The sequence below is a fragment of the Dendrobates tinctorius genome, unplaced genomic scaffold (assembly GCF_039654945.1).
Source record: "Dendrobates tinctorius isolate UK_male_01 unplaced genomic scaffold, ASM3965494v1 ptg000020l, whole genome shotgun sequence".
NCBI lineage: Eukaryota > Metazoa > Chordata > Amphibia > Anura > Dendrobatidae > Dendrobates > Dendrobates tinctorius.
Window position 1 is genome coordinate 53,932,768 of NW_027361688.1, and position 12,996 is coordinate 53,945,763.

General features: G+C 40.5%; 1 protein-coding gene across 3 annotated transcripts in view; it reads left to right on the forward strand.

Moving 5' to 3' along the window:
- The first annotated feature begins 6,412 nt into the window (after positions 1 to 6,412).
- LOC141083669 (protocadherin gamma-A4-like) overlaps positions 6,413 to 12,996 on the forward strand; it is a 120,373-nt gene continuing 113,789 nt past the window's right edge. Inside the window, exon 1 of one of the 3 annotated variants that reach the window (XM_073568049.1) lies at positions 6,413 to 6,965. In XM_073568049.1, the coding sequence (XP_073424150.1) occupies positions 6,771 to 6,965 (195 nt within the window). In that variant the 5' untranslated portion in view covers positions 6,413 to 6,770. The other 2 variants (XM_073568048.1, XM_073568050.1) reach the window with 2 other exon arrangements.

Here is a 12,996-nt window from a genome sequence, read left to right on the forward strand (position 1 = left end):
CAGAAGAAGAAGGCTACTGCTGTCTGCCATACAAGGGAGTTCTAAAGAGAATAAGCAAGTGGAACTTCAGTGTAACACAGTACTGCAATTACCTAAAACTAAGCGCTAGGAAGGAGACTACACAACCCATCTGCCTAGAGAGATTCCTAAGTTGCTTCCAGGCTAGCCAGCTCCTGTGCCATCTGTAATCTGGACCCTGGACTGCATTTGCCAAGCAAATTAAAGGTAAAGAAACTGCACCCTGTTGTGTCCTTGCCTTCTTCCTGCAACCCCGTCAGCACGGCTACATCTCTGTGCCAGACACTACACCCTCTTCCTCAACACCTATCCTCACTGCCCTGGGATTACTGCACTACCTGTGGAGGGCCACAACATCATAGCTGCACCACACCAGCTGTCCCAGTGGATCTGTCTGCAGCGTTGGCTTAACATCTCCATTGCCGAACACCAGAGGTGGCGTCACGAATCATTCACTCATAAACTTTATTCCATCACATTCCCCTTTTACATGGGCGCCCAGGGCCACGGACCGGGTCACCGCTGCTGTGACATTCCCCTTTGAGAAACCGGCCCGGTACCTAGTACCCCACAGTCCTGGGAGGGCGACCCAGAAGGGCCTAATAAATGTGTGGGGTCTGGGAGGTCAAGGATGGAAGTAGACACATTAGGAGTGGAAACATGGGACGAAAAAAAAAAGATTGTAACACGCAGTATTGGGCATAGCACCCTCCGGTTCTTGTTTCACTAACACAATACATTTTCTGCTTCACTTTCAGTTCCACATGGACCATCACTATGCTTACTGGTTCCATCAGCCCCATGGATTTCCCGTCCGATGACACAGTATTGTCATTATTCACTAACTTTCACAAACACGGCTCCATGTCCATCTTCCTCTGTACGGAAAGGGTTAAGGTGCACTCCATAGCACCTGTATTGAGCCGTAGGGTCTGGACATTGCGGGAATGTCCACTGGGAGTCTTGTAAGGCCTCATACCACCCCGAACACTTTGTACTCACTTCTGCTGTCAGCCCACTTCATCTTGTCACGTAGCAAATTTACTCTCCTCTAAAAATCGGAAGCGGTTTCATTTTTACTGGCCCTAACCACTGGACTCAAATTCACAGACGGCCTAAATTTTTTATGGACATTTGACACGCCCCCTTAAGACCATGCCTCATAAAGACTACACAACCTTAAGACCACACCCCTTATGGCTAAACTTCAAAATGACCAGAATAGGAGCCAAAGGACTTTTACACAGTCTGTGCCCCCTATTCACCCCTTTATTACACAGTTTACGCCCCTATGAACCTCTCTATTACATCTGCTCCCTGAGCTCTGTAGCTGCTCATTATCAATCACCAGTGCAGTGCTCGTCTTCTTCTCCTGCTTCTTCACTGACATTTTGGAGTCTTCTTCTAAGGGAAACACCAAAACAGCTTCCTGTGCCCTCTAGCTCCATCCACCCGTCTCTGGTCACATGGCCATGACGTCATGTCAGATCCTTCAGCTCCACTAGCGCTGAGAATTTACAGGCTTTCTCTCCGGTGTGGAGCCACACTTTACGGTCCTGTCACTGGTGTTTATTTAACTCACAGTGCCACCAGCCAAGGACAATGAGCTGTTTGTGAGGTGGATGGGTCCTATCCTGTTTGTACGGTGCATGGCAGCTTCTTTAGAGCATGTGCAGTACAAACTTTAGGGTTGGGAGGAAAAGTCACGAACAGTGCTTTTTTCTGCTGGATGCTACGGATGGGAGAAAAAAAGCACTGGGTTTTTACAGACTGTCAGTAAATTTACGGACAGTTGGCAGTCATGCCCTGCCGATTGTTGCTGGGCAGATCTCCGTTACAAACACTATGCATCTTATAGCAGTATGCACTAAGCATAGTACACTTACAATGCTTATCACAGTCTATCTTATGTCCTAAATCTTAATCTATTCTTATCCTATGCAAGTCTTTTACTGTACGCTACCAACACTATTATTCTTTATCCTAAGCACTAAACTATGTCTTATCCTGTGCTTACACTTTGCACATTCTGCACTATACACTGCTCACATTGTGCATTAACGCTTTACATTACCTATACGCTGTACATTTCCATAACCCAATACATGGCAATTCACATCATATCACATGACGACCTAACACATCTATATATGAAAAGTTGCCCAAACGCAGTACTGAAAGTGATTCCCCGGAGAGAAAATTAACTCTATTTATCCTGGAAGCCTCAGCTTTCAGTCATAGAGGCTTGTGGAGTGTCAGCTTGGCTGCTGTAACCACGCCCCAGCACTTTCACTGACAGTCGGTTCTGCACTGATACACTGCACGGCCGACTGTCAGTGCTGGGTCGGTGACAGAAGCCGTGTGGGGACACATGTATGACTGAAAGTCGGCAGCTCCCAACAGGGAAAAAAGTTAATTTTCCCTTGGGTGGCGAACATTCAATATGGCGGCTGGTCACCTTTCTAATGCTATTAACCTGCAGCTTAACCCTATATCTGAAGGTTAATAGTGTTATCTGATGTGACAGGTTCCTTTTAAAGGGAACCTGACAGCTGATACATGCTTCCAGGGCCATAGAAGGCATGTATCACACACACAGGCTGTATCATTCCTACTTTTTTTTTTAACTATAAATACTGTGTTGTTTCAGAGAAATGTATATATTTAAATCTGGGTGGGGATCACGGGTAACTACTCCAAAAGTACAGTCTACCTAACTCCCTATAGAAATAAATATAGATAAAACTGTTAAAGAAGGAAAATGGTGCAGGGAAAAGCCACCAAAATCCACCCTTTTGGACTAGTCACCCAGGTGGCATGATCCCCGGCCAGCATTAAATGTATGCATTTCTCTGAAACACCGCAGCGTTGTGTAGTAAAACATGTCTGTCTGAAATGATAAGGTCTCCCAGCTAAGATGGCTTGCACTGCTCCCTTAACCACCAGGTCCTCATTAAAATTTTAATTCCAAGCTGTAAATGCTGGCTCAGACCCTGTCTCATGCATTGTACTTGCCTGACTGCTGCGCCATTATAAAATTTATACTGTAGGTCAATTGATGCCACTCTTCATGGTGTCTGCCCCTAATTTGAGCTTTTTGGGCAGCTTTTTGCCCCCCTCAAGGTGTTGGATTCAATGAGGTTCGAATACATTCGCCGAACTTGAAAGGTTCGCTTATCTCTACTTGGCACAAGCCACTCAGTCTGGCAGACTCCAGATAAATCCCAATAATATTTAACCCCTCTACAGGGATCTGGTTTTACAATAGGACCCAGTGGAATGCTACCATGAAAGCGCTGGCATCTAGAGGTAGGAATGGTCGCCAAGCAGGGTCAGACCTGAGAGGTCACTTCAAGGACAAAGTCAGGATCTGTAAGACTAGTCAGAAACAAGCTGGGGTCAAAACAGGAATACAGTTAACAAACCAGGAAGAGAAGATGCACACTTAACCAGGAAACACTAAGCTATATCTGGCAGCCTCCAGCAGTAAGCTGGAAGCTTTAGTTGGTTATGGTGCTCTCCAATTGGCTGGAGTAGGAAGCTGATAACTTTGGCGGGAAGCACACACACCCATACTGCCAGACTGGATGGCACCACAGGTCCCAAGCACTCTAACCTTAGTGACTGGACAGAGTCTGCCATCCAGAGCTCCTGGTTTTGACATTTCTATCACCAGCACCACACACAGAGTGAATATGGCGGCAACTGGCAACAAAAGCAGAAATGACAGAAGTATGTTCTGGTGGAAAATGTGCCACGTGGCAATACTTGAGCCTCCCACAATTCTACCGACCTGCACTTTGATCATCTTAGGATTCTTTAAGGTATGAGTGAAATACACTCACTTCTATGCTTTTTGAACTCCACGTTAATAAAACTTGTTTTACGAGTGCTCGGGAAATAAATATAGCACAGCCTTGTGTGGTGTACTCGGTATTTCTGCTTTATTAGCACATGCAAGCTATTTAAGTAGTGTCACAGAGAAATGAAATATTCCCTCCAAAATATGTAGCCAACAGGTATTTTAGGGGTGTGAAAAGAAATGAGAAACTTCCCCGTACATCAGTGTTATTTGATCACCATGACAGAGCTGTTATAAGGCAAGATGGATACCACAGAAGCAAAATGGAATCTGTTCTGTGACAAAGGGATTGTCCACTTTTTGTTTTTAAAAAATATGTTGGGGACATGATTTCATGGCACTTACTAATATAGGTATTAGAAGTCATATGTCCGTTCATCAAAGAGGAGTGCTGTGTAGCCAGTCAGAAAGACTGAACTATCAAGCATCAGATTCACCAGGGACGGGAACTTGTAATATTGTCTCTGATGGATTTGCTAGATTTCTAGCAGAATTGATTCAGTCTGAATACGATAAGTCTGACAACAAAGCATAATCAGTGGAGGAGAGATAAGGAGTTGAAAAATAACAAAAAAAACAATACTCACCTGAGCTTACATTGCCTCCACCGCTGCCACAACCACTTATTTACTTACGTTGAGCCCGGATTCACATGGTCATGTGGCAAGGGGTAATGAATGTCATTGAAATGAATGTCATACGACTCCCCCACATTACATGCGTTGCTCCCCATGTTACTGTTTGAGCCTGATCACTAGCCCCAGCACCAAAAGAACCAAAAACCGATATAAAGGACCAGGGAGCTGTGGCAGAGGCAGGGAAAGGCCTGGTGAGGACATAGGACAGGTATTTTATTATTTTAATAATTAGACAACAAAATGCAGGCCATTTGTCCGCCATCAGACTGGTTTCATGCTAATCGAATTCCAAATTTTCAGATTCATCAGAATCCAAAATTTTGTGGACATGTGTAATAAATTAGATAAGTTATGAATCTATTTTCTCATCTGTATCCTCAACATGTTTGTTAACATGGTGTTGACGTAGACAACCTTTTCAATAAAGGTCCTGGCACTGCAAACACAAGGGTGTAGCTGATTGTACATTTTAATCAGGGGCGAACATATCATTGGTGCAACCTGTGGGGCCTCACAGGAGCGCAAATGGTAAGGGGGCCACTTCCATCTTCATAGCACGTGGAATTGTGCATTGTGGAATTGTCAAAGCACAAATAGCACAGGGGCCCCCATCTGCATGTGCTCGACACTGATTGTATTCTCAAGACTATGAAGGTATACCTAAATGAGCCATTTACAAAATGAATCAGCACTGTGAGTATGAGTCCACATTTATACAGAAATGTGGGGAAAGAGGAGGGTAATACATGTACACATACATGTGTATTTAGCATACGAAATGTGCACCAATCATTTCTTTTGTCCGTCAGTCTACACTGAACTGATGGGTGCAGGGTAGAGGCATTGTGACCAATTCTTTTTGTTTCTTTCCCCCTCTTGCAGTGAATGGATGGATCCCTCCCCTCCTCTTTCTTGCCATTTACACTGTCAAAGAACAGATACTCTAGAGAAACACAGTTGCTGTTTGAGAAGGGAAGTACAGGATTTAATAAGCTCAGTAGAACAATGCCAGGACCATACTCATCAAACTGCATGGTTAGGTGGTACTCCGGATTTTTTACTTTTTTTATTTTCTGGATTATTATTTCTGGATATGCAGTCCCAAGGCTTCATGCATGATTAAAATGGCAAGTATTTCTTGGATTCTCTAAGTCACTGGTTGCTAAGTATTAACTCTATATAATCTTATTGGGTTGGATATGAAGGGTCTCTAGTAATATAAGTCACTCTTTGAACAGCACTGTGGAATATGTTACTGCTATATTGACTTTTTTACCTTATATAGAGCTTTTTCCATTGTAAGATGCAGAGATTTGGAAAGATGGCTCCTTCCAAAGTTGTTAATGTAACTAAGAATCTGCAAAAGTAGAAAGTGTAGTGTAATTTGTTGATAAACATGGTGAAATTGATGAATCGGTGGCTTTTTTATGGAAATGTTCCATATGTCTCGTGGACTCTTTGTGCATTGTGTCGTCAAACTGTTAACAGCAATTGAAGAGCTGATATTAGTCATTTAAGAGATAGTCTGTTGGAAGGATGACACTTGGAAAGTTCTTCCAATGTTATTTTAATTAGCTCCGAACATTAAAATGGCAGATTGTGTTGTGGGTGTAATGTTTTCTTCTGTTTCCCAAACACATTATAATTTATAAAGCCATCATATTTCGTTCCCAGCTCCTGCCTTCTTTTCTTTCACTAGCTGCAGAATTTTCATTTTTTTTTTTTTAAATATTACACATATACTGGATCTAAGAAACGCTCCCATTCAGTATTGGCCGCATGCATTACAAGCCCCTTTCAGCACAGGCTTGCCTCATGTGGGCGTACAAAGGGTTACACTACAATCCATCCTGACGTGAATTTCTATTTTTGCCTATTTTTGGCAGAACAGGATTGCGTTTTTTGACATTCGCAATAATTGACATTTAAATTTGAATTTGCTTTCTTGGAACGTCGGTAACTTATTTTAATACGTAGAAAATATTTTTCCAGCCGGTGATTGGATATACTAAAACATATCTCGAGCCAATGCAGTGCTGCATACAATTCAATGGCTGCTATGTGCTTGCCCCTCCTTCGTTTCCTTTCTGTTGCCAGCTAGATTTTTACCTTAGCCTCTCTGTCTGATGGAAAAAGAAATTACAAAACAACCTTGACTGCATCCTTCTTTTTTTTTCCAAAGGATTAACTGCTCTGTATTCAAGATGTGCTGAGACGAAAAAGGGACGGCTTTCAGACAAGGCTTTTCTGCAATGATTCATCCAGCAGGTTACCGTGTTTTGCAAGTAGGAATTCTGCATCTCTTTCCTTTGTGGCTGCTTGTAAACCTTACATATGCCCAGTTCCGATACTCTATCCCCGAGGAGCTGAACAGGGGTGAAATTGTTGGGAATATCGCTAAGGATCTTGGAACAGATGTGGCAAAACTAGTAGCTGCTAACCTCCAGGTACTTTCTGATTCCGATTCCCAATATTTCTCTATCAATGTAAACAATGGAGCCATATTGGTGAATGACAGAATAGACAGGGAGCTGCTATGTGCTCAGAGTATTACATGTATTTTAAATCTAAAATTTGCTATAGAGAATCCAGTGGAAGTATACAGGATCGAGGTTGAGATATTAGATATAAATGATAATTCACCTCGATTCCAGAGCGAAGAGCTGACTTTAAAAATAAATGAGTTGGCTTCCCCTGGTGCTAGGTTTTTAATTCCAAATGCACAGGATCCAGATATAGGCTCTAATGCATTGCAGGAATACCATCTTAGCCCAAGTGAAAATTTTGCTCTCATTGTTAAAAAACGCACTGATGGTAGCAAATTTCCAGAGTTAGTACTGGAAAAGGCTCTAGATAGAGAACAGACAGCAGTCCACCATCTGGTACTCAAAGCAGAAGATGGTGGGGTACCATGTAGATCGAGTACCATGCAGATCACAATTATCGTCCTAGATGCCAATGATAATCATCCAGCATTTGATCAGCCTTCTTATAATGTCCAGCTGAAAGAAAATGCCCCCAAAAACTCTCTAGTCATAAAACTTAATGCCACAGACTTAGATGAAGGGCCTAATGGAGAAATTGAGTACTTTTTTAGTAGCCACAATTCAGAAGCCTTAAGCAATATTTTTCAGCTTAATTCAGAAACTGGTGAAATCCGAGTACTTGGAAATTTAGATTTTGAAGAGATTTCAGTTTATGAAATTGATATTGAAGCTAGAGATAAAGGAAGCCCCATTATGGAAGAGCATTGCAGTGTAATTGTCCACATTATTGACGTAAATGACAATACTCCAGAAATGACTATAAGTGCATTTTCTAGTTCAGTTCCAGAAGACTCACCAGCTGGGACAGTAGTTGCTGTAATCACTATCAAAGACAAAGATCATGGTGATAATGGAAGGGTACAATGCCAAGTAGACAAAAATCTTCCCTTTACGGTAAGGGAGGATTTTGAGCAGCAGTTTTCTTTGATTACAAGCGATAACTTAGACCGTGAAAGTGTTTCTGAATACCAAATCACAATTACTGCAAAGGATATGGGGAACCCCCCTCTTTCCACTGTGAATGTTATATCAGTTGCAGTTTCTGATGTGAACGATAACACCCCTCAGTTTGTTGAACCAGTTTATGAAGTCTTCGTGGAAGAAAACAACAAAGCTGGTGAGTTACTTTGTACTGTTTCTGCTACAGATCCGGACTTGGACCAGAATTCACGCCTCTCTTATGCTATATTGCAGAACCCTAAAGAGGACTATGCTAGTTCATCTCATATATACATTAATTCAGAAAATGGACAGGTGTACCTTAAATTTCCTCTAGATTATGAAAGGATTAATTACTTCCAGTTCCAGATCGAAGTTTCTGATGCAGGCTCTCCGCCTCTTAGAAATAAGACTGTTGTACATGTTTTTGTTCTAGATCAAAATGATAACTCTCCAGTAGTTGTGTTTCCTGTAATTGGAGCCAATTCTGTTGCCCAGTGTAAGATTCCACGTTCTACTGGGCCAAATGTTATGGTAAGCAAAGTATCTGCTGTAGATCATGATTCAGGACGAAACGCGTGGCTTTCCTACAACTTACTCGAAGCAACAGATCCAACTCTATTTAGCATTGTTATGAGAACTGGTGAAATAAGAACTAAAAGAGCAATTCAAGATGTTGATCCTAATGTACATGAGCTCCTTCTACTTGTGAAAGATTCTGGAGAACCCTGTTTATCAACTTCAGTAACAGTAATGATGACTCTAGAAGACAAAGACCTAGAAGTCTCACAAGGTGTAAAAGACCATTCAAAAAAAAGAAATATTTCTAGTCTCACCTTGTATCTTATTGTCTGCTTAATTGTGATTTCAGTCATCTCACTAATTGGTTTGGCAGCCCTTGGAATTAAAATTCACAAATGTGAGAACAAGAATTTTCCTCTATGTTGTCGGCAAAACCAAAAGAAAGCATTGGTGGCAGGATCCAAGCTCCACGGAACTTTTCAACTACACCCCAGCCTTTGTAATACCATAATAGGTGTCCGAGTGGATTGTGCTGGAAATATTCCATCAAATCGAAGGGTCAGAACATGTTTCTCCCCAGTCTCAGATATTAGTGAGTTTATGTTTATGAGGCCACCTCATGTCACTGCTAGTTCCTCCTCCCCGGGAATACTGGTTCCAGATCCTAACTTCTCCATTGCTTCCAATGAGGTGAGCTCCCAGTATTTGCCATTACTTGAAACCAAAGTCAAACAAGATGAATGTCATTAAATTTTCTATATTTCATCTTTCATGGCATCTGTGAGCAGTGTGGTGAACATATCTACAGCCCATTTTTATCATCATTATGCCATAGACTCCACCTTTTGAAAGAAAGGAAACATTACTACATTAACATTGAAGGAGAAATCCACTAATAATCAAATTAATGATAAATTATCGTCAATATGACAGAATTTAGAAATTCTTTAATTTGGATGACAAAATAACGCACTCATAGACATCAAGGTCTTTACATTGACATTAGGTATTACTGTAACTAGCACCTTTGGCACGTGCCAAGTACAGCATTAACATGAACAACTACCAAACAGGCAAAGGTTTCAAATTAATTGATAGACATTTTACTGTTAATTTTTACAATAGACGAGAAAATACAGAATGTATACCATGTCTTAATAGTTTTAATATAGGTGTTAAGGGTACAGCATAACATAAAAATGTCAAATATGGTCTAAGCAAAAAAAAAACTCTGAATGCATTTGAGATATTCTGCTCTAGGATCAAAGTGCCTGAATAAAAGACTAAAGAAATTTTAGGAACAAGTTCAAATGGAGTAATGGTAATGCTAATAGTCTTTGTTAAATTCTAAAAGTGAATATTAATGTTGGTTACAAGTTTAAATTTAAGCAGAAATATATGGAGAGGAAATTTTAATAGTGTAAGGAACTCACATTGAGTCTTATAAAGCAAATATTAAATTTACAGGCCAAAATGTACTTTATTACTTGAGAACATAGAAAATTCTAGAATTATATTAATTATATTATTTAAATCAAGTATAGTCAACTTAGTCTCCATAGATAGACAATAATCGATCTAGCTGCAAAATTAATGTAGGATCATATGCTATTTGGAGCCCTACAAAAGTGGTAGTTTAGGGATTTTATGCTGTATAGCTTCTGCACATAAAATATGTTCATCCATTATAAATATTTAAGATACAATTACATGTGATCAGCCCCAGGGATTCTCCAGGCAATGATATTTTCACAGCCCATAGTCATTTGTGCCAAACCTGACTGCTAAATATGTTCCTTACGGACAATGATACTTGCCAAGATGAAGTCTAGAATTAGACTTTTCGATGCGGATTGTCAATCTGGAATATTGTACTTAACAAACTTCTTGCAACTTAAGAAAGATGAAAGTCCACCAGGCCTTTTTGGGTTTTTGGATCTTGGTTAAGCAACTGACTGACTGATGTGTCTTTATCTTCTATCTATAAACCTGCAGCACTTATTAAAGTGCCTTATTAAAGTTGGTTCTGTATTGGATAAGAAAGAAACTTTTGAGGAATACACACCAGCAAAAAAAAACAAAAAAAAACGCCATAATTACAATGTAATCAACAAGGCGTACAGAAGTACACTGTCATGTGTTTCGGTCTGTTCTAACAGACCAAGACTTGTTTATAAAGTTTTTAGTGAGTCCAGATTAATATACAAGCATCTATTGAAGACCATACGATGGGGTAAGAGACATCACGATTCATGAAATTCTTCTTTATTTTGTCATACAAAAATCATTTCTGTGCTTTACATTTTCTTACATTCATAATAAAGCATTTTCATATTTCCTTTGTGTCAATTGAGTGTGTGGAACATCGTTTTTTTCATCCTGTTTTACATATTTCTTATAATGCTCATAATTAATGATGCAATGATGCAAACATTACTATGGAAAGTTGGGTGACGGATATGAACATGAGGTATATTTTGCCAGTCAATTGTTTAAATGCTCCTGTACAATGTGGAGGTAAACATTTTATGGGTTTATCCAAGAGTTAAAATATAGAATTTCATGCCTGAGGATTTCAGTACCTTAAAGAGGTTGGCCACATATTTGGTGGGGGTGCAACACCTGCCGTTCAGCTCTTACCGGAAGTTCTCGAATGCTGCTGGAACACAGCAGTTCCATCATTTCTATAGAGGTCGTGCCTGGGTACTGTAGATCCACCTCCCTAGGAAGTGGATCTGCAGTACTCAGCCGTGGCCACTATAGTTTTGCCGGACCTGCTGTATTCAGGCAGCATCAAAGACCTTCCGGCTGGCCACGGTAACCGCTGATCAGTGTAGGTGCCGGGTGTGGCACCCTCACCAACCAGATATTGATGGCCAAAAAAAGGTAGTGGCCAACCCCTTTAAAGGTATACTCAAAAGTTGAAAATACACCCATTGCCTGTAAAGCAAGTACATAACTGTAGCTGAGCACCATATTTCACCCATGTTGTCCCTTTTAAGCTCACTTAGAAGTTTGTCATGAACTACCCATGAACAAGTAAAAGACTTATGCTGCACGAATGCACACACGCTTTACTGTAAGTCATTGTCTGTACAGGTTCACAGACATTTTATGGCAACCAATAACGATAAATAAAAATGCAAGCAGGAGTGGCCTGCTAAAAAACACTTGCAAATCCCACAGAAGGTTATGGCCATGTAGAAACACTGGAGATGATTCCAAGCAATTGCTGTATTTTCATCTTTTGCCCAAAGTATCACTTTAAAGAGATTGTCTTTATTTTTGGTTCATGCTAGTGGATGCTTGAATGGTGCCGAGCAGCAATATGAGGCACAACTAATGGCAAAAGTGGCACAGAACTTTCCGAATTTAAGACATTTATGGTACAGCACATGATTCCTTTATAAAATAGTGATGTTATCATAGATAATGGATATTGTAATAAATCTGTCCAATATAATATAATTTTTTATCTTTAAAGAGGTTTTCCTGCTTTAGTAAACCTCTGTCTCCAGGCGGTTTGATTTAGAAAATGTCCTTGGGTCCAGCACTGAGTCTTCGACACTGCTCCCAGGGTGTTATTGTCTGAAACGCTGACGTCACTTCGACAGCGCTGCAGCCAATCAGAAAGCTCAGTGGTTCTGAGCGGCTCATGCTGTCTATTCGGGCACAGCCATTGAGTTCACTGATTGGCTGCAGCGCTGCCAGCGTGACGTCAGCACTGCAGACAATAACAGCTATTGGAAGCAACTGAGGAGACTCAACGTTGGACCTTGGGAGGGTGAGTAAAGTAATGCAAAGTTTGTCTTTTTAAAACAAACTGCAGCCAAGTGAGGAAGGGGTTTTCCAAAACCTCTTTAACGTTGGCAAGACATTAACACAAATTAATTTTATATATTATATTTTTCTCAATATCAATGTAAACTATCGGTTAATAAGTGGAATGAATATAAAGGTGATATTTTTTATTTAAAACTATTATTTTTTCCAACTGTGACCTATTGGAAATATCACTTCATCAAACGTTTGCAAACACTAAATATCTATGCATTATTAGTATTTTAAAATGTCTTTTCATATCTATTAGTTAGCAGTCTTTCTATGTTTTAAAAAATGACAACAAGAAAGAGCAACTTATTCAAGCTCCTAAAGGGTTGTAAGCTAATTTTCCGACAGACCTTAATCAATGCAGTGGTGAAGGAGCAAACAAAGCATCAATATATCATATACTAAAACAGTTATCTCAAGAGTTTGGATATAAGAGTTGATATCATAACAGTCGAACAGCATCTTCTGGTAAGATGCCACTAGTTGTCACCCTGATCCAGCGGCCATGAACTACTGGGATGCTAGCCGCTTGAGAGCCCTGTGAACCAACTTTCACCTGCTTACCTCCTATCTTTTGTCAAGCCACAAAAATAACATCATGCCAGGCCTACAAATCCGATGAGATTAGAGCAGGTAGCAG